Source organism: Manis pentadactyla, chromosome 10, assembly GCF_030020395.1.
Source record: "Manis pentadactyla isolate mManPen7 chromosome 10, mManPen7.hap1, whole genome shotgun sequence".
Classification (NCBI taxonomy): domain Eukaryota; kingdom Metazoa; phylum Chordata; class Mammalia; order Pholidota; family Manidae; genus Manis; species Manis pentadactyla.
Genome location: NC_080028.1, coordinates 68,283,762 through 68,306,642, shown reverse-complemented (window position 1 = coordinate 68,306,642; position 22,881 = coordinate 68,283,762). Strand labels below are relative to the sequence as shown.

Genomic DNA, 22,881 nt, shown 5'->3' with positions numbered 1-22,881 from the left:
AGATCAGGAGCCTACTGACTTGACTGACTAGTGGAAAAGAAGCTAGGGTAGTGAATATACAGGGTCTCAGAGATAGGCGTGGCTTTGGGCAAGCGTTAAGTCATAGTTGAATGTGGCTGTTGGTGTAGAGCAGGGGTTGGCAGACTTTTTCTTTAAAAGGCCAGATAGTAAACATTTAGGTTTTTGTGGGCCATACCTCTGTAATAGGCTGTAGGCAGTTCTTAAATGAATGGGTGTGGCTGTGTTCCTTTGAAACTTAAAAAAAAAAAACAGGCATATGGCTGGATTTGGCCTGAAGGTCATGGCTTGCCCCCCTGGTGTTACTGAGTACACGAAGGTGAATTTTAGATTTGATGGATAAGACACCACTTCTAAGTGAGAGCACTTGTAGTATCTCTCTCTTCAAGGAAATCAGCTAAACTGGTAGATTTATTCTTAGTTATTTTCAAAGGCTTTTTTATTTGGAGAGGTAAATGTCGTCATTCTTTTTGAAACTTGTATGGCTAATGGCAAATTTTTACCATTTAGGGTTAGGAAGCAAGAAGCATCCGTTACATCTTCTCATACCACATGGAACATTTCAGATAAGAAATCTACCTAGCTTGAAGGACAGTGATCTGTTGTCCTGGTTTAAAGGTTGCAGAGAGGGTAAAATTGAAGGAATAGTATGGCATTGCAATGATGGCTCTTTAATCAAGGTAATGGCAGAAAACAGCTTGTGGGATTATGTTGTCTTATGTTCCTAAAATAAAGTAGACACGGCACTAAAATACTCTGTACAAATTGCAGTAATTCTGACATGCAGTGAAGAAATTTAATTTACTCTCACATGCCACCATCCTTTGTATGATGAAATCATGTTTCCCAGTGTGTATTCATTCTCTGGTGCAATGATTCTTCTAGATGTGCTTCAGAATTAACATGATAAAAATACCTGGAAAACCCTGCATACTGCATAACCCCTTCTCAGAAATTCATGTGGCACGTTATTGCTCTCAGAGACATTCTGTACCAACTTAGTTTAACTCATTATTTCCCAAACTTGCTTGACTATAGAACCTACAGTTAAAAAGTGCTAAGGTGATAGGTACATATATACAGAATGAATTATTTTACACTTTGTGCCCTTTTTGTCTCCCAGAATTTTCTATTTGATTTCTCACAGGTTCTTGAAATCTGTAATGTTCAAAACTAGACCTACTTACACCAACTCCCTAACTCCAGCAGTTCACTGAAGCCAAAAACTTAGATATCATTTTTAACCTCTCTCTATTACTTCATACATCCAGTGGCCAGTTATGAAGTGTTACGTCAGTTGAACCTGTGCACTTTTGTACAACCAATTGGCTGTTTAATTTTAAGTTAAGATTTAAGCTTGAATTATCACCCTCCTAAATTGAGAATGTTACTTCCCTGATTAAGACTGTTAAATGATGCCAAGAGTTTCCTGCTTAACTTTCCAAAACTGCTCCTTCCCCCATCTCTCTTAAACACACCCACAGTGTGTATATTGTAACCATTCTTAGTACAATCAAAGCAAAAATCACTATTCTATCACGTGACATTTCCTTTGGTTAGAATGCCTCTCTGACCACATTTTTCAGTTGGCTAGCCTCTGTACTAAGCAACAGACTCTTTATGCATTAAATATTTATGGAGCCCCTGATTATGTTCCTGGCATGTTTCCAGGTGCTGGAAATACAGAGTCAACAAAACAATGTCTCTGCCTTCATGAAGCTCACATTCTATTGGGGAAGATAGACAATAAACAAGTAAATATGTAATATGTCAGAAGGAGAACAGCTATGAAAAAACAAGGGTAAGATAAAGTAGAGCCTTACGTAGTGCTTGGCAGATGGTAGGCACTCAAATATTTGTAAATGAGTGAAGATAACATAGGCTAAAGCTTTTTCTCTTTTCAGGTCCATCGCCATCATCTTGGTTTGTGCTGGCCAATTCCAGATACTTATCTGAATTCAAAACCAGTTATAATCAACATGAACCTGAACAAGTATGATTATGCCTTTGATAGTAAGTGTTTGTTTAATTATTTTTCAAAAATAGATAATCAGAAATTTAGTAGGCTGAAAGATATAATACTTGATGTGTAAACTGAAAATGCCATTAAAAACCAGCTTTATTGTTATATTTGAATCTTCAATACCCCACCATGTTTAAAAGGTAAAAATGGCTCACGTTTCCTAATTATTCAGTGTCTAATATAGCAATATGTCTTCCAGCATTTGAAGAAATGAATTCCCCAATTGCAAATATCTATTCAAAAGTTTATTTAGAATCAATGAATGAATTTTACTTTGGACTTGAAAATATAATAGTAAGCTCTCCAGTTTGTTCAAAGGTTGGATTCTATCTATCATAAGAGGGTAGGAATTAAAAGACAACAATCAAACCAACAATTTTGGATCATTTATTTTCAAAATCAAATAGTTAAAGCTGAATTTAATCTTATATATTTAATAAAACATGGCTCAACTTCACAACATATATATAAATGATTTGAGAATCTTAACACATATAAGTATGTAAGTATATATAAAACTCCAATTTTAAAATCATTATTTACCCTCATACCAAAAAACTTCAAACACGAACATACAGAAATGCATCATAGCTTATCGCCTGTTTGATAAACCACAAATTACTCTATAAGTCTTCAAAAATATACTTTTCTAATATGTTAAAAATATCACATAGTTTTATGTACTAAAACTTCCAATTTAGGTAAAAGTACAAGGTATTGGGAAGAAAATGTAGCTCAGAGACTTGCTTGACTTCCAGGTGGAATTTTAACTTAGTTAATAAATGGGGAAATTAGTAGGACTTTCTTCTTCATCTTCCAGCTGTTCAGAAGCAGCAACAGGACTAGTTAATTCAACTCCAAACTGTTCAGATAGTTTTTTCAACTTCTCTTCCAAGAGAATATTTTTTTTCACTTCTTCTTTGTAATTATACTTCAGATCTTCGATTTCTTCAAAAAATGAAGGATCAAAATTTTCCAGTTCTTTCTTCAGCTTTTTTACTTCCTCCTAATGGAAACATACAATCTTGAAAAGCTGTGTCGAGGAATATAATACATTTTCTAGATTTGAACGAAGGAGATTTAGTTACAAACATGAAAGCCAAAGTAACCTGAATGATCAAATATAAATGCAGAAGTATGTCCTTAAGACTTTGTTCTTAAGGCCTCATTGCACAGTATAACTCACTTAACTTGTTAACTGTTAAATCGAATTCTTTGTTAGTTATGTCCTAGTCTTTGACTAAAATTTATCAACTCTTAAATTACAGGGGATTGAATCTTTCTTTAAGCAAGTACTCCCAATGTGGCAACCAAAAAACTTGGCTATTCACCATATTGAAGTTACTTTGGTTAAAATTTCTTCATTTATATTTTCTTCACAAATATCTAATTTTTAAAGAATAATGGTCAAATTCTTATAAATATATTTATGATCAGGGAAACTGTAGGGCTTCTGCCTGGAAAAGAGGCATCTGGTAAAGAGACAATTTGAGCTTTAATGACCACTTAGAATGGTCACTAGTTAATTCTCAAATTCATGCTCCTCTGTTTACAGATTCTTAGATAAAAGATAGCAAATCTCTTTCTTTAAGGGAGCTATTCCTGAAAAATATTTCAAAATAAACACTGTTCTCAATGTGATTCCAAACTTATGATAACAAAAAATGTTAATGATCTGTATCTGTGACAATTAAAAAATAAATTTACCCTTTAATTCTATTTGTTTTGTCTAAGTTTCTTTTGGTAGCTCTTAAGAAATATTTATTTTTAACACAGATGAATATAATGAACTTGGCAATACAAGGTCAGATATAAGATGCATTTTTAGGATACATACTTAAAACTCAGATTATGATCATAAAACTAGTTTTCAAAAAACATAATGCTATAATATAATTAAACATTTAATTACCTTGAAGTGCTGCTTTTCTAGATCTGAGGTTTTGAGCTGTGTTTCTAGATCTTTTACCTTTTCCTTTAGTTGATAAGGATCTGCCAAAAAAATTAAAATCAGATTTAGCCCTTTCCCAGTCTGATAAAGGATTTGTTTAAGAGAATAAGGAGGAAACTCAATGGCACCAGAGCATGGAAAACATGGCATTTTATGGCTGAAACACTTTTCAGGCTGTGAATCCTGTACGCTCTCTATCAGGTATTATAATTCCACGGCAGACAAGGACGAGGCATCTGCTAGGTACCAGAAGCACAGAGTCAGGTTAACTCTTTATGTGGAAGAAGCTATTTTCCAGAGAAAACTTCTACAAACAAGAAAATTTGTTAGGTACTAGAGGTACAACAGAAGCACACAGACTCAAGTACACCTGGCCTGTGAAAATAAGCTGGTGAAATGCTTCTGTTCCCAAGAGTACTGGCTATTCCATGTAGGTACACTTAACAGTGTAATTACTATGTAAAAATGTTCTAAACGAAAAGAGGGGCGGAAGATGGCGGCGTGAGTAGAGCAGCACAAATCTCCTCCCAAAACCACATATATCTATGAAAATATAACAAAGACAACCCTTCCTAGAATAAAGACCAGAGGACACAGGACAATATCCGGACCACATCCGCACCTGAGGGAACCCAGCGCCTCGCGAAGGGGGTAAGATACAAGCCCCGGCCCGGCGGGAGCCGAGCGCCCATCCCCCCAGCTCCTGGCGGGAGAAGAACAGGCAGAGCGGGAGGGAGACGGAGCCCAGGACTGCCGAACACCCAGCCCCAGCCATCCGGGCCAGAGTGCAGACACAGTACGTGCCCAGGGGGCCCTGGATGCTAGGGAAACAGGGCAGCAAGAACAGTGAGCGGGCACCGGAGGCCGGGTGTCGGAGGACATAAGAAAAGCGCGTGACCATTTTTTTATTTTCTGCTTTTTTGCTGTTTTGTTTTGGCGAGCGCTTTTTGGAGGTCTTAAAGGGATAGGGACCCCAATACTAGGGAAACAGGGCAGCAAGACCGGTGAGCAGAGGCCTGAGACTGGCACCGGAGAATAAAGAAAAACGAGCGACCACCTTTTTTTTTTAATTTAAAAATTTTTTTCTTTTTTTTTTTTGGTGGTCGTTGTTTTGTTTTGGCGGGTGCTTTTTGGAAGTCTTAAAGGGGCAGGGCGGGACACTTAATCCAGAGATAGGGAATCCAGGGATCTCTGGGCACCCTAACCCCTGGGCTGCAGGGAGCAGGGAGGCCCCTTTCGGAGAAAAATAGCCTCCCAGCCGCTCCTGCTCCAACGCGACTCCACCATTTTGGAGCAGCTGCCTGAGCCAGGCCACGCCCACAGCAACAGCGGAGATCAACTCCATAGCAGCCGGGCAGGAAGCAGAAACCCTGTCTGCGCGCAGATGCGCAGCACAAGCCACTAGAGGTCGCTGTTCTCCCAGGAGAGGAGGGCCACAAACCAACAAGAAAGGAAGTCCTTCCAGCCGTCACACGTCCCAGTTCTGCAGACTATTCCTATCACCATGAAAAGGCAAAGCTACAGGCAGACAAAGATCACAGAGACAACACCAGAGAAGGAGACAGACCTAACCAGTCTCCCTGAAAAAGAATTCAAAATAAGAATCATAAACATGCTGACAGAGATGCAGAGAAATACGCAAGAGAAATGGGATGAAGTCCAGAAGGAGATCACAGATGCCAGAAAGGAGATCGCAGAAATGAAACAAACTCTGGAAGGGTTTATAAGCAGAATGGATAGAATGCAAGAGGCCATTGATGGAATTGAAATCAGAGAACAGGAACGCATAGAAGCTGACATAGAGAGAGACAAAAGGATCTCCAGGAATGAAACAATATTAAGAGAACTGTGTGACCAATCCAAAAGGAACAATATCCGTATTATAGGGGTCCCAGAAGAAGAAGAGAGTGGAAAAGAGATGGAAAGTATCTTAGAAGAAATAATTGCTGAAAACTTCCCCAAACTGGGGGAGGAAATAATCGAACAGACCACGGAAATACACAGAACCCCCAACAGAAAGGATCCAAGAAGAACAACACCAAGACACATAATAATTAAAATGGCAAAGATCAAGGACAAGGAAAGAGTGTTAAAGGCAGCTAGACAGAAAAAGGTCACCTATAAAGGGAAACCCATCAGGCTAACATCAGATTTCTCAACAGAAACCCTACAGGCCAGAAGAGAATGGCATGATATATTTAATACAATGAAACAGAAGGGCCTTGAACCAAGGATACTGTATCCAGCATGACTATCATTCAAATATGACGGTGGGATTAAACAATTCCCAAACAAAAGCTGAGGGAATTTGCTTTCCACAAACCACCTCTACAGAACATCTTACAGGGACTGCTCTAGATGGGAGCACTCCTAGAAAGAGCACAGCACAAAACACCCAACATATGAAGAATCGAGGAGGAGGAACAAGAAGGGAGAGAAGAAAAGAATCTCCAGACAGTGTATATAACAGCTCAATAAGCGAGCTAAGTTAGGCAGTAAGACACTACAGAGGCTAACCTTGAACCTTTGGTAACCACGAATTTAAAGCCTGCAATGGCAATAAGTACACATCTTTCAATAGTCACCCTAAATGTTAATGGATTGAATGCACCAATCAAAAGACACAGAGTAACAGAATGGATAAAAAAGCAAGACCCATCTATATGCTGCTTACAAGAAACTCACCTCAAACCGAAAGACATGTACAGACTAAAAGTCAAGGGATGGAAAAACATATTTCAAGCAAACGATAGTGAGAATAAAGCAGTGGTTGCAGTACTAATATCAGACAAAATAGACTTCAAAACAAAGAAAGTAACAAGAGATAAAGAAGGACACTACATAATGATAAAGGGCACAGTCAAACAAGAGGATATAACCATCCTAAATATATATGCATCCAACACAGGAGCACCAGCATATGTGAAACAAATACTAACAGAACTAAAGGGGGATATAGACGGCAATGCATTCATTCTAGGAGACTTCAACACACCACTCACCCCAAAGGATAGATCCACCGGGCAGAAAATAAGTAAGGACACGGAAGCACTGAACAACAAAGTAGAGCAGATGGACCTAATAGACATCTATAGAACTCTACATCCAAAAGCAGGGGGATATACATTCTTCTCAAGTGCACATGGAACATTCTCCAGAATAGACCACATACTAGGCCACAAAAAGAGCCTCAGAAAATTCCAAAATATTGAAATCCTACCAACCAACTTTTCAGACCACAAAGGCATAAAACCAGAAATAAACTGTACAAAGAAAGCAAAGAGGCTCACAAACACATGGAGGCTTAACAACACGCTCCTAAATAATCAATGGATCAATGACCAAATCAAAATGGAGATCCAGCAATATATGGAAACAAATGACAACAACAACACTAAGCCCCAACTTCTGTGGGACACAGCAAAAGCAGTCTTAAGAGGAAAGTATATAGCAATCCAAGCATATTTAAAAAAGGAAGAGCAATCCCAAATGAATGGTCTAATGTCACAATTATCGAAATTGGAAAAAGAAGAACAGATGAGGCCTAAAGTCAGCAGAAGGAGGGACATAATAAAGATCAGAGAAGAAATAAATAAAATTGAGAAGAATAAAACGATAGCAAAAATCAATGAAACCAAGAGCTGGTTCTTCGAGAAAATAAACAAAATAGATAAGTCTCTAGCCAGACTTATTAAGAAGAAAAGAGAGTCAACACAAATCAATAGTATCAGAAACGAGAAAGGAAAAATCACGACGGACCCCACGGAAATGCAAAGAATTATTGGAGAATACTATGAAAACCTATATGCTAACAAGCTGGGAAACCTAGGAGAAATGGACAACTTCCTAGAAAAATACAATCTTCCAAGATTGACCCAGGAAGAAACAGAAAATCTAAACAGACCAATTACCAGCAACGAAATTGAAGCGGTAATCAAAAAACTACCAAAGAACAAAACCCCCAGGCCAGATGGATTTACCTCGGAATTTTATCAGACATACAGGGAAGACATAATACCCATTCTCCTTAAAGTTTTCCAAAAAATAGAGGAGGGGTTACTCCCAAACTCATTCTATGAAGCTAACATCACCCTAATACCAAAACCAGGCAAAGACCCCACCAAAAAAGAAAACTACAGACCAATATCCCTGATGAACGTAGATGCAAAAATACTCAACAAAATATTAGCAAACCGAATTCAAAAATACATCAGAAGGATCATACACCATGACCAAGTGGGATTCATCCCAGGGATGCAAGGATGGTACAACATTCGAAAGTCCATCAACATCATCCACCACATCAACAAAAAGAAAGACAAAAACCACATGATCATCTCCATAGATGCTGAAAAAGCATTTGACAAAGTTCAACATCCATTCATGTTAAAAACTCTCAGCAAAATGGGAATAGAGGGCAAGTACCTCAACATAATAAAGGCCATCTATGATAAACCCACAGCCAACATTATATTGAACAGCGAGAAGCTGAAAGCATTTCCTCTGAGATCGGGAACTAGACAGGGATGCCCACTCTCCCCACTGTTATTTAACATAGTACTGGAGGTCCTAGCCACGGCAATCAGACAAAACAAAGAAGTACAAGGAATCCAGATTGGTAAAGAAGAAGTTAAACTGTCACTATTTGCAGATGACATGATATTGTACAAAAAAAACCCTAAAGACTCCACCCCAAAACTACTAGAACTGATATCGGAATACAGCAAAGTTGCAGGATACAAAATCAACACACAGAAATCTGTGGCTTTCCTATATACTAACAATGAACCAACAGAAAGAGAAATCAGGAAAACAACTCCATTCACAACTGCATCAAAAAAAATAAAATACCTAGGAATAAAACCTAACCAAGGAAGTGAAAGACTTATACTCTGAAAACTACAAGTCACTCTTAAAAGAAATTAAAGGGGACACTAACAGATGGAAACTCATCCCATGCTCGTGGCTAGGAAGAATTAATATCGTTAAAATGGCCATCCTGCCCAAAGTAATACATAGATTTGATGCAATCCCTATGAAACTACCAGCAACATTCTTCAATGAACTGGAACAAATAATTCAAAGATTCATATGGAAACACCAAAGACCCCGAATAGCCAAAGCAATCCTGAGAAAGAAGAATAAAGTAGGGGGGATCTCACTCCCCAACTTCAAGCTCTACTATAAAGCCATAGTAATCAAGACAATTTGGTACTGGCACAAGAGCAGAGCCACAGACCAATGGAACAGACTAGAGAATCCAGACATTAACCCAGACATATATGGTCAATTAATATTTGATAAAGGAGCCATGGACATACAATGGCGAAATGACAGTCTCTTCAACAGATGGTGCTGGCAAAACTGGACAGCTACATGTAGGAGAATGAAACTGGTCTATTGTCTAACCCAAACACAAAAGTAAATTCAAAATGGATCAAAGACCTGAATGTAAGGCATGAAACCATTAAACTCTTGGAAGAAAACATAGGCAAAAATCTCTTAGACATAAACATGAGTGACCTCTTCTTGAACATATCTCTCTGGGCAAGGAAAACAACAGCAAAAATGAGTAAGTGTGACTATATTAAGCTGAAAAGCTTCTGTACAGCAAAAGACACCATCAATAGAACAAAAAGGAACCCTACAGTATGGGAGAATATATTTGAAAATGACACATCCGATAAAGGCTTGACGTCCAGAGTATATAAAGAGCTCACACGCCTCAAGAAACAAAAAACAAATAACCCAATTAAAAAATGGGCAGAGGAACTGAACAGACAGTTCTCCAAAAAAGAAATACAGATGGCCAACAGACACATGAAAAGATGCTCCACATCGCTAATTATCAGAGAAATGCAAATTAAAACTACAATGAGGTATCACCTCACACCAGTAAGGATGGCTGCCATCCAAAAGACAGAGAACAACAAATGTTGGCGAGACTGTGGAGAAAGGGGAACCCTCCTACACTGCTGGTGGGAATGTAAGTTAGTTCAACCATTGTGGAAAGCAGTATGGAGGTACATCAAAATGCTCAAAACAGACCTACCATTTGACCCAGGAATTGCACTCCTAGGAATTTACCCTAAGAATGCAGCAATCAAGTATGAGAAAGATCAGTGCACCCCTATGTTTATCGCAGCACTATTTACAATAGCCAAGAATTGGAAGCAACCTAAATGTCCATCGATAGATGAATGGATAAAGAAGATGTGGTACATATACACAATGGAATACTACTCAGCCATAAGATAAGGGCAAATCCAACCATTTGCAGCAACATGGATGGAGCTGGAGGGTATTATGCTCAGTGAAACAAGCCAAGCGGAGAAAGAGAAATACCAAATGATTTCACTTATCTGTGGAATATAAGAACAAAGGAAAAACTGAAGGAACAAAACAGCAGCAGAATCACAGAACTCAAGAATGGACTAACAGGTACCAAAGGGAAAGGGACTGGGGAGGATGGGTGGGCAGGGAGGGATAAGGGGGGGGATAAGTAGGGGGGTATTAAGATTAACATGCAAGGGGGGGTAGGAGAAAAGGGAGGGCTGTACAACACAGAGAAGGCAAGTAGTGATTCTACAACATTTTGCTATGCTGATGGACAGTGACTGTAAAGGCGTTTATAGGGGGGACCTGGTATAGGGGAGAGCCTAGTAAACATAATATTCGTCATGTAAGTGTAGATTAGTGATACCAAAAGCAAAACAAAACAAAACAAAACAAAACAAAAAAGGGCAGTTCCCGTGTGGTAACCTCCAATGAGTTCTACACAAGGGTATAAAGGGCATATAAAAGTGTAGGCAAAGGGTCTGTTTGCGTTTATACAGAAGATCAAAGCCTAATTGGGCTACCCCGAAAATGAACTAAGATACGATATGAAAGAGAACTTCCAACATCTGCACTCTCTGGAAGACTCATGCCAGAAGATGATCATCAAAAAACCCCAACAAAGATCCACGCACTGCTACAGCTGTAGATGCACTCATCCCACCAGCTCCTGGACTTGCCATGGGAATGAAGGAGATATCTAAGCTAGCCTGTGCATACAGTAAAACAACAAATTGGACTGGATCTATACTGTTGGAACTCAACCAAGAATTAGGAGAAGTGCAAATTGTAGCCCTCCAAAATCTTACAACTACAGACTATTTACTGTTAAAAGAACATAAGGGATGTGAACATTCCCCAGGAATGGGTTGTTTTAATTTGTCTGATTTCTCTCAGACTGTTCAAGTTCAGTTGGACAATATCCACCATATCATAGATAAGTTTTCACAAATGCCCAAGGTGCCTAACTGGTTTTCTTGGTTTCACTGGAGATGGCTGGTAATTACAGGTATGCTTTGGTTATGTAACTATACTCCTATTATGTTAATGTGTGTGCACAATTTAAGTAGTAGCTTAAAACTTATACATGCTGAAGTTACTCTACAAGAAGATATGTCAAAGAAATAATCAATCTTCCCATGTTTTCTTCCGCCTGCTACTTCTATAGCTTTTCTTCTTCTTTCCTAATTACAACCCTTAAATAGAATTCGTGCCTCATATCAAATTTACCGAGTATCATAATTCTTCCAAGTGGTAAAGATACCTCAAGACAAATGCTGGGCATAGAAACTACAGAGCATAAATATGCAAAGAAATAAAAAGCTAACCATTTCAAACAATAAGGCTTCTCTCTCACTTACCAACTTCACATTTCCCTGTATGGCCCCGGAAGATGACTGGTTAACCAGAGACGGGTAAGATTCCTCAAGGGAGGAACAACCTAAGACAGGCACAGTCGCAGGGGGGCAATCAGGTGAGAAATTGGGGATCAACAGAGGTGAGGCTTAGAACCTCACCCCCCCTGTTCTGAGAGAAATCTTCTGCATACGTGGATGTTTTATTGCCCTGGTCTAGCTTGGATTAACACATAGTCTACAGGCACACACCTGATCATCTACATTTGCTCTCTTACAACACTAAACTATGTTTTCTACCTTTATCTTGTATCTACCTACCACTTCAGCATTTTATTAAAAATAATAATAATGAAGAGAGAAATGTGGTATCCACATATAAATCAAGTATAAAAACCAAATGAGTATTCATATTTGAACTGACTGTTTATAGTTCATAATGCATGAGCAAAACCGAAAGTTTCTGTGATGACTGCCCTTGTACTGTTCACTATGTAACTTATTCTCTATGTAAGAATTTGTTCTCCATGTAAGAACTTGTTTGTTATGCCTCAGAAGATTGGAGACTGACGAAAATTAGGCTTGGGGTGGATTAATGATTTTGCATTGAGCATTGACTCCCCTATACAGAATGGTAAAATAAATAAGTAACCGGGATGTAATGTATAGCATAAGGAATATAGTCAAGATATTGTAACAGCTTGGTAGGGCGATAGCTGGAACCTAGAGTTATGTATATAAATGTTTTATCACTGTGTTGTACACTTGAAACTAATGTAATGTAATACTGTGCGTCAACTACCCTTCAATAAAAAATAATTATCTAAAAAAAAAAAAATGTTCTAAACGGGTGGGTAACACAAAGATGAATAAATCCTGATGACTTTGGTAGGAAACACAAGTATACAACTATAGCACAAGGACTTCAGTTTACCAGAGTTAACACGTCTAATATAACAAGAATCAATGGGCAATAGGACTAATTGCCATCTTTGCTAGAAACTTATTTTCTTTAAATACTACATATGATGTGTCTTGTGGTCACATTTTACAGCCACTGAAGGGTAAAATTTTTAAAATAGTGCTAGTTAGAGAAAATACTGGGCAACCAATGCAATTTCATGAATGGGACAGGAAGCACATTCTATTAAGGTGCCCTTAGAATGGTCTCCACCCTAATTGTAAGTTGGAGACAGGAAATTTTTTCCATATCCTCCCTTATGCGAACGGAGTCAGAACTCACCTTCCTTTGGAAGGCAGAGCAAAATCATACTTTTCAAAGCACTCTTCACCTTTGTAGGAAGTGCTGATTTTTTTACACAGTTGGTTCACTCTCACTGGGATGCTATATATATTGAGTTGATTGTCTTAGTGGGATGCTACATGTTACACAGATTGGTAAGGAAATAATGCAGTAAAAGTAATTACTGTGTGTCGCACTTTGCAAAAGTTAGCTTAGTGAAAACTTGTACTTGAGTAGTGCCTTAGAATTTCCAAAATAGTTTTGGTTTAATTCTGAGCTTTAACAGTATTTTAAATATGATAGGATCCTTATCTCCTAGGAGACGATGAGGGTTCAGAAATTCCCTCTCAGGAAACTGAAGTTCAGAAAGAACTTGCCTAATGTCAACAGCATTAACAGGTGGAGGGCACTGTATCTAGTAAGATGAAGCTGGCTGCCCCAAGACTGTTGAGAGGTTTATGTATGCGGCAATGCAGTGCAGTGGTTAACAGCAAGGAAAGGCAAGCAGTGTTGGAGTTTCATAGATTTAGGTTTCATCCTGCCTCTGCCACTTCGTGGCTGCAGTGACCTTGGGAACAGGATACTTAACCTCTTTGAATCTGTTTATGGAGTCAGTGATACCCACCATACAGAATTGTAATCATTAAAATATAAAATGCTTGTAAAGCACTAAGCACAGTGTCTGGTACAACTCATAAATCATAGTTTTAATACAAAATAGCAACAGGACTGTATGGTAGGATACTGAAAAAGCTATATGAAAATAGTCAAAAACTAATATACAAATATAAATCGGTATTAATTGTTTGGAATAGAATTTGGCATTTCCATTAAGCTATCAAATATACATACAAATAACTGATTCTCATTTGCAGTTCTGTTCTAGAAAGTCAACATGAACAATGACTAGGTGATGAGTCATTACTCTTAGAACACATACACAAATATCTCACGTAGATTATAATCTTAAATCCTGGAAACATTTCATCTTAGTAGCTTCTATTTTCTTTTACAAAAGAGAAAACGAACTTGAGAAGTGTCAAATGACTTCTGAGGCTGCACTACTAACAAATGTCAGAGCAGGGATCTAAATTCGTCCAGTTCGCTCCCAAACCGGAGTTTCTTGGCTCTTTACGGCACTGCCCCTTAGTGTTTCCTTTCTCTGATCACCTCTGTATGAAAGCTGGACAAGCGCAGAACCTGTTGGAGTTCATCTGTTAAGTGTGGGTCATAACTTAATTTTTCACTGCTCTGTATCTCTGCAAAAGCACCATGAGTACTGACTTGGAGGTTATGAGTAAGTTTTAGTGAGTAGGTGAATTTGCAAGTACAGAATCTGCAAATAATGGGGATCAACTTCATTTTGGGTGTGTAGATATATATACACATACATTAAGTCTATATGTATAAACATGCATATGGGAGTCATTACTTCTGAATGCAAATGGAAGGGAATAGAAGAACAGACTGTGACTTTGTAAAAGGAAAAAAATGTAGGAAAGATTACTTATGTAGTTTTTACATTATCAACAAGATGACAGTAACATTTAGAAGATAATGTTCAGAGGGCTTAAAAGGGCCTGTACTTAGAAACTGGAAGCAACAGACCTAATCATATTAAATCTGTAACATCCATACGGTAACATCCATACGGAACACAAGGAGCAAAAACACTTGGAATAGTTGCTACTCAATATTACAAACAGCTCAATTTATTGTTGCATGGAGGAAACACCTCTAAAAACTTACATTAGAGATTTGTTTTTCTAGGAAGATAGTTACCAAAAATCTGAACAAACAAAAAAGGCAAACCCTAATTCAAAATCTTGGGTTAGTAAACTTTCCATTATTAGTTATAAAATACACTTACCAGGTATGGTGCTTTCAGCTCCACTTTGGTTTTTGTTAACTTCTATCTGATGGATTAATTCTGCTTTTTCTTTCTCCAGCTGACTATTAGCAAGTCTAGAACACAGTGGTAATGTGTTAAAACAAAAACACAGACATTGCTCCGTGAACTATATGGGCATTTCTTAAGAACTGTATGATGTACAGTGCTTAAGACTTGCTTATATTTACAAAGGTAAACATTTATTCATTTATCGTCACTGCTGCAGTGCTACCATTCTCAGAGGTCATGAAATCAAAATTCTTCATGTTTTTCTTAAAACCTGACCTGATATCATTTTGAAGAGTAGTTTTCCTACCGGAGGAGTCTCATGAGAGTATGTTACACAGACCCTGGCAGTGAAGAATTGTTTTTCTCTCTTTCATTATTTTGTACCTCTGGAAAGCTAGCATTTGATATATTCTATGCTATTAAAATTTAAACTAAATTACGAACTTGACACCCATATTAGGATTTGGCTTGCCTTTTTATTGTATCTATGATGTACAAGAATGGCATAAGAATGAAAATAGGCTGATAAGCTATTTGGCAGCAAGGTTAAAAAGTCCTCATCATCTCTAGACATAACAAACCTGGTTATATTAAAAGATAATTAAGGAAAAAAAAGTAGGTGAACAGATAATATACCTAAGAACTTGAAGCTCCCGCCGAAGACTTTGTTCTGTTTCATCACCTTCAGGAATATGTTTGAGAATCTCAATCTTTGGGCACAATGAAAAGTTGAAAGACAAAGTTGACATGGAAACGTATGAGGTTTTATAAAGATACACATTTCAATAAAGGAAAACATTAAAAGTTGGGTTTTCAAAAGCTCCTGAGCACACATTTATGGTGTTCTGTTCATTATTCATTTAACAGTTATTAAGTAACTGCTCGTGTTAGGCTTGTCCGAGGCATAGAGGATACAACATGTGAAAGAGGAAACCAGATGCCAGATCATGAAAACAGCCTTTAAATTTCATTCTGGGATAATTAGGGAACCAATGGAAGATTCTAAGAATGGGACTGCTGTGATTTTCTTTGTTTTGTTTGCTTGGCAATTACGTGGAGAATTGACTGAATCAGGGACAAGGTGAAACAAGGCAAGAGTAGGAGCAGGGAGACCAGTTAGGAAATTTTGCAAAAGTTCAGATGTGAGAGAATAGCTTGGCCTAGACTGGCAGTGTTTAGAGGTACTGAGACAGTGTCACATTTGGGACATTTTGAAAATAGAGCTGAGATGATATAATAAAAAAGATGTGGGGTATGAGAGAAAGAAAGGATTTAATGACCCAAGGTTTTTGGCTTAAACAAATGGGTGAATAGTGGCGCCACTCTTAGGCCTCCGGGGGAAGACTTAATAGTTCATTTTTACCTTCAAAAGACAGTACCAAGAAGTGGCTTGACATACAATGGATTGTTTTACAATGTGAAAAAACAAAAAACAAAGCTGCATTACTTGCCTGGTGCTCGAGGTCTTCAGTATATTTCTTAATTTTTTGTTCCCTTTCTGTTGCTTGTCTTACAAGCTGTTTAAGATCAGTAAGGCTATGGGTTTTTTTTGCAATATCAGTTTCCAATTTTTTCAACTTGGCTTCATACATTCTGAAAGTATAAAGGAAAAAAAAGATAGAGACATGGAAAAAATTTTTCTCATTGATTTAAAAGCTAGTTCAAATTATTCCATTAAAAATAAGGAACAATATCTTGTCATATTGTTTCTTCTAGTCAAATCTTCTGTGAGTATTTATTTAGCACTAGGTGACAAAGGATGAATATCCCTAGTTAAGAGGTACATTAAAATAGAGGATTTAGATGTTTCCCAGGATGGAGCCTGAATTTGATCATTGTAAAATACTAAAATTAATACCTTTTTCAGTCACAAAAAGCAGAAAGGAAAATTCATCAGAATATCAAATATTATTGGATATTCTTAGGAATATAAACACTGCAAATTAAAGCATTTCAAAGACACGTACATACACACAAACATACCAAAAAGGGAGGCATCCAAGTAGAAAAAAAAACAAAGGGCACTGCTGGAAGGGGAATAAGAAGAACATGCAAAAGCACGGGTGAGAGAAAGAGCATGTGATGATGGAGGAACAAAGCTTGTAAAATCAGAACAGATTTGTAACTGAAAGAAATGATCAACAGTTCAAAAAAACCCAGACTCCAAAATAAATTTTATAACACTGTGCCAAAATGGTTTTATAAGCACATCATACCTAAAGAGAGACAACAATTAAAATATTGAAACTTTTCCAGAGACAAGAAAAAGAACACTTTTGTAACAAAATCAGGTAAGGGTAGTACAAGGAAGGAAAAGTATCTTAATGCAAGCTTTTCATAAGTCTTAGAAACTTAGAAGGCAATGATCTTGGCCTGACAAACACTGCCAAAGTGGAGCATGAGAAGTGGTTCACTCCTTTTACATTCAGTTCTCTGCTCAAATGCCACCCAGTCAGAGAACCTCTCTCTCTGATGTCTCAGCAGTCAGTATAAGGCCTGACAAAATAGATACCATTAATTTGTTGAGTAAAGTATAAGGCAACTATAATGGTTTCAGCATGAGGAAGACGTAGTGTGTCATGAGTCCCAGAAGTGATCTCCAAACCACTTCACTGAGCTGGCTGTGAGATCCCAGCTGCAGACCTAAGCAATTTTTTGGTGGATTTAGGGAGGCTTGATGCCAAGGATCAGAATTAGTCTTCTGTCCAGTGGATTCCACTAGGACTTACTTAAGTCTTTTTCAAAGGGGTTTACCAAAGGCTTACTTTATGCTCAGCTACCTGTACAATTTGTAGCTTAAAAACCAATCTAAAAGGCAAAGTCATCTTCAATTATGGTTAAATATCAACCACCCTCTCAAATGTTCATAAACTTTATAAACGCTATCACATTAATAACCTTGTCTGCATCTTCAGAGCCCTTTTTAGAAAGTAGGGCAGGGATTATCATTTCCACAGTTTAAAAAAAGTTGGACTCACAAAAGAGATGTAATTTACTTAAGGTCCCAGTGAGAATTAGGTATTTCTAAGCCATGAAAGCTCCCAGGTTCTCTGAAAGAACTTCAGCCAAGTAGGCCTTTTAGAAATACATTGAAAATAAAGGATGGTGTTTGGTATGCAGTAAGTACTGAATAGGTGTCTGCTGAATGAATACATCCAGAAATCTTTTGCGTCCATATGTGTCTGTAGAAGGAAATAAAGGACCAACCAAGAAATCAGCTGTGATAGCACTGCTGGTTGAGAGCCTCTCTCGGGTCCAAGCAGGCAAAAGTGACTCCTTTTCCCCCTTATACTATCACATATGCTATTTCACCAAACCCTCACGCTTGCCCTCTGGTAGAAGAGAGAGGGCCGCAGGGGGAACGAGTGGATTCTCAATGCTCTTAGTAGGGTATTAGGATAGGAACCGAGGACCCTTCTGTAGGACTGCCTGGCCACCCGGGCTGCCCTCTGATCTACTTGCATAGCCTTCCCTTTGGCTGACAGGCAAGCGCAGTGCAGCAGGCCCACTGTGGGCCTTGCTGTAGCCTCACAGTGCTGAGGCTCCTGTCCTAGTTGTATTGACGGTGACCACCAGTCCACCTCTCATCAAGTCCATTCTAAACAGCAGGTGGACATCAAAGGGGAAACTGGAAATATGTGGACATAAGGAACTCTGTTTATATGGTAAGATAAAGATGACTTTGTCTTTCTAAATAGGGCCAGCAGATGTTACTTCATACAAGATAATTTTATCGGGAAAGGACATGGCACAATCTCATTGCTCTCTGGCTTCTATACTCCTTGAAGTAGCTGCTGAGCAGTCTGGAAATGAGAATGACACCAAAGCCTTTTACTGACTTATCAGAGTCATGTTAAACTACTCATGATAGTGGCAGTGAATGTATGAATGCTTACTCGTGAATTCCCATCACCCCTTTCACAGCCACAGTTTATGGGAAAGGCAGTCACACGTATTTGTAGAAATGGCTCATGGGGTGGAGAAAATCTAGTGCCAGAACGCAGAGGCCAGGAAGACACTAGAGCTGTTGCTGAATTCATCCGTCGGGACTCTTTGAAGAACAAGTTGCCCAGAATGTAACTGCCAAATTGCAGCGCGGCCCAGATCTAGCATGGCGCAGGTTGTGACGAGACAGCTTAACTGTGCCTGGCTTATACTTGAGGTAGAAAATGAACACAATGAAGTTGAGTTGTAGCTGGAAAAAAAGAGCATGTAGGAGACGCTGGACACCATCAGTCCAAGCTCATGGCTGACAGCAGCTTCATGCCGCCCACCCAGCTCCAACACCCAGAGCCCAGCCTCTGCTCTGCTCTGTCCCGTGCTCTGCCACCTAAGTTCCTTAGATATCTTAAGGAAGATAAAGACTTTGATGATACTAGGAAAGGAAAAAAGCACCAACCAAACAGTTCATTGGGAAAGAGCTAAGTTAATCAGAACAGTGTCATAGTCTTTTCAAAACAATAATGGCAGAATTAGATCTGATTCAACTTTGTGCGAGTTTTCAACTATTTGTTCCTACCTTGTAACAACAATAGATTTCCAGCTCTTGCTGTCAGCACCTTCAAGCTGTGGACTTCTGCTTTCCGCTAACTGTAACCTCTTACCAGTCTCTTCTAGTTGGACTGTCATCTTCTCATTCAAAATCTCTAAATTATTCCTGGCTATCCGCAGGTTCTCTGCAGCTTCAGTTTCCTATCATTAGGAGCCAGTCAGTATACTATGACAAAACACAGTACTCACCTAGGTGCAATGTATTCAAAATTATTGCTAGAAATTAGAAAACAAAAATAAACTCTAAATGCTGATTAAAACTGCAATAAAAATTTCCAACATTTCCTTTACTCTCAAACAGCAATATGATCATATTAGAACCACCAATCATGTAAATGAGGTTAGAAAAATATATTTACAAGTATTTTACTCTAGTAGTTATTTTAAGTTTGTCATTTGGTTCCTTTAAATTAGTCATCTTTGTAATATTTATAGAATAATGAGATAGAGGTAGTTTGTCCTTACACATTTAAAAATGTTTTGACTCTAAAACTTGAGAGACCCAGCCATAAATGTAAACTGTGTGTAAGTATCATAAATTATTTCCACTATTAAACATCCATATCCAAAGCAAAGTATCACTCTGGCCTCACAGTATGTTTAGATACTATTGCACAGTAACTAGTTTAAAAATATTAATTTCAATTTATTCACTGCATCATCCATATAAATACCACCACCCACCACCCATTGTCTGGAGCAAGGAATATATTTTTGCCAGTTAAATAGAAAGGAATCTTGCTGTTTAACAAAACAGTTTCACATACTCCTTACTGTACATCAAGCACTGTTCTAAGTCATGTGCACCAATATTAACCCACTTCCCGATGTTACAGATGAGGACATGGGGGGACGGAGAGGGGCTAGCAGCTGGCCCTAGTTCCCACAGCTGACAAGTAACAGAGCTAGGATTTGGATCCCAACCGTGTAGCTTCTACATTTACTGGCTCTTAATTCATTAATTTTTTATTTTCAAGGTTCCTCATGGTGAAAGTGGCAAGCATAATCACAAACTTTCTAAATCTCTTTTACTATCTACTTTGAATAGACACTCTCATCACTTTTCATTCAGTTTTTATAAGATGTTAGTTAAAATAAAAAGTAATAATTAGCAATGAAAGTCATACTTTTTTAAGTTGTTTACGAAGCCTTTCGTTTTCAGCAACAATTTTCTCTGTGCCTTTGGTCGTGGACTCACAATGCACGCTCAGCTGACGTCCCAGGTGAGCTTTGACTTTTTCTAATTCAGCCTAATAGTAAAAACTATACATTATCGAAATGAAATAAAAGATGACCTTGTAAACTCACTAAACTTATTTCCAAATAGTTTTAGAGCCCATATTTGATAGAATTAAAGTCTTCCCTTTAATACCAGTCGTCTGAAGTAAAGGTTCCCCACCTTGGCCACACATTAGAATAAAGTGATGACTTAAAAAAAAAAAATCACAATATCACAAAAGAATCTAATCAATCTCAGAAATGGGTGTGTAGGCATCTGCATTTTTGAAAAAAGACACATGTAATTATTTTACGTTGCCTGAGGGAGAACCATTGATCTTGAAATAATATGACCAAGTGGAGTTACTCTAATTACTCTTAGCCTTGTCTCCAGTGAAGTTTTTTCTCTGTAGTGTAAAGTATCTATTGCATCCATTAAAACAATTTTATGCAGTACATTTAAAATTTACCTAAAAAATGAATACAAATTACAGTGGTAAAACATTCTACCCGATGATCATATTTTAAATATTACCTTCAACTTTTCATTTTCCAGCTCAATATTAGCCATTTTTTCACTTGTCATTATTCCTGATGCTTTTTTCAATTGTTCATTTTCCCTTTGGATTTTTTCAACTACTTTTTTCATTAAACCAATGGTTTTTTCTAGTTCTGGAACTGTCTTTCCACTTCTACCAGACTGCAAAAGAATATATTAACTTTTTATTTGAGCAAATATTTTAGAGAGTATAATATAAAGTACCAATATTATAGGCTCATTATTATACTCGCTGTTAATTCCTAATATTTGAAACCAAAGCTTGTATTACTTACATTCATTACAATAACCCTATGTGATGGGAATGATAATTCTTACTTTACATACAAGAAAATCAAGACTCAAGAGAAGCTGATATTCCTCAAGTCATGTAGATAACAGCTAAGTAACAGCTAATAATCTAGCCTTGATGTCTGTTCCAAATGAATAAAGCTAAGAACCTAAATATTATATTTAGCTAATGTCTTTTCCAGCATAGGAGTTTTCTTTATTTGGAAAAAAGCTACAAAAAATTGTGTCTTTAAAGAGTTCATGAGTTACCAAATCTGAATTGCAGAATTCAGCCATTGATTAGAAACTCAGTTTCTAACCAATATAAATAGAAGAGATGTCTGAAAAAAACCTGTTTTAAAGTTACTAAGAGACTGGTCACCAATTAAGTTTTAACTGCATATAATTTAAAGGGAAAACAGTTTTTAACAGCTGAGTAAAATAATGTTTTTACACTTTAGTATTCACACTGTGCAATAATCCTAAAATCTGAACTTTTAAATAATTTTAGTATATATTTTCATAGTTAACTTAGAAAAGGCCAAATTAACAAATAGATTTTTATTTATGAAATGAAATAAAACTGATGGCTATCAGCAAGATACTTGTTCTGAACACTTCTTAAATAATGTGCATTATATTCACTAAATCCATCATATATATAATAGTATTACTTGAATATGTTTTTGTATTGTGATTGCTTCCATTTGTGCCACTCACCAACATGAGATCAGCAGGGGCTTGACTCTTTGGCCTTGTCCTCATAAGCAATATTTATTTATTACATAGTTACTACAAAATAACATGGGGAGAAAAATACAAAGAAAATTGGGCAACATATTTACAGACCATTACACTAACAAGTTGCCATGGATATCTTATAAAAACCAGTTACAAAATGTCAGAATTAGACCAAGGAATAGTTAGTAACTATGTCAGTGAACAGAAGGAGGTTTCCTAAAAGTGAAATGTTTTCAAGGTGTGAAGGGATATGCAATGAAAAAAGAGATGATGTGGATTCCAAGTAAAATAAAATGCAGGTAAGGTGTGGCAGATGATAAAGTACATTAACTTGAAGCACAAAGAAACACTGAATTGTGTTGTACACTGTAGATGCAGTGGAATCAAAGCAGAAACTACAGGCACAGGTAAAGGCATATCAGCAGTGTTAGGACACAGCCAAACTTTTTTTATTTCCAGCTTTATCTCTTCTAAAATCAAAACAAATACATGGCATATTCTCACATACTCACCCCTCTAACATGGCCAAGCTTCCGCTCAACTTCTGCTTTTTCTTTCTTAAGAAATCCACACAATTCTTTCAAATCTCTCACTTGATTCTAAAAGATTAAAGTAACAATTTAACAAAACTACAGCCATTGAAAAGGAAAGGCACACAATTCATCTCAGCTATCAGTGCCTTCAACTGTATAGCCAAACTGAGTGAGTGAATCTCT

General features: G+C 37.5%; 2 protein-coding genes across 13 annotated transcripts in view; one reads left to right on the top strand and one right to left on the bottom strand.

The window, feature by feature from the left end:
- LOC118931952 (RNA 5'-phosphate and 3'-OH ligase 1) overlaps positions 1–22,881 on the top strand; it is a 36,627-nt gene that overhangs the window by 8,674 nt on the left and 5,072 nt on the right. The window contains exons 6-9 of one of the 7 annotated variants that reach the window (XM_057486910.1): positions 529–698; positions 1,923–2,011; positions 18,436–18,491; positions 20,355–20,383. In XM_057486910.1, coding sequence (XP_057342893.1) covers positions 529–698; positions 1,923–2,011; positions 18,436–18,491; positions 20,355–20,368 — 329 coding nt within the window. In that variant the 3' untranslated portion in view covers positions 20,369–20,383. Of the gene's footprint in view, positions 1–528; positions 699–1,689; positions 1,820–1,922; positions 3,748–18,432; positions 18,536–20,354; positions 20,384–22,881 lie in introns of those variants that run through there. The other 6 variants (XM_057486909.1, XR_008992096.1, XM_057486907.1 and 3 more) reach the window with 6 other exon arrangements.
- Positions 2,817–22,881, bottom strand: part of CEP290 (centrosomal protein 290) — a 97,526-nt gene continuing 77,461 nt past the window's right edge. For all 6 annotated transcript variants that reach the window (XM_057486885.1, XM_057486883.1, XM_057486886.1 and 3 more), the window contains 9 exons: positions 22,678–22,764; positions 21,131–21,295; positions 20,505–20,627; positions 19,346–19,518; positions 16,278–16,419; positions 15,463–15,536; positions 14,797–14,891; positions 3,954–4,033; positions 2,817–3,047 (listed from right to left, as the gene is read on the bottom strand). In XM_057486885.1, coding sequence (XP_057342868.1) covers positions 2,817–3,047; positions 3,954–4,033; positions 14,797–14,891; positions 15,463–15,536; positions 16,278–16,419; positions 19,346–19,518; positions 20,505–20,627; positions 21,131–21,295; positions 22,678–22,764 — 1,170 coding nt within the window. The remainder of the gene's footprint in view (positions 3,048–3,953; positions 4,034–14,796; positions 14,892–15,462; positions 15,537–16,277; positions 16,420–19,345; positions 19,519–20,504; positions 20,628–21,130; positions 21,296–22,677; positions 22,765–22,881) is intronic.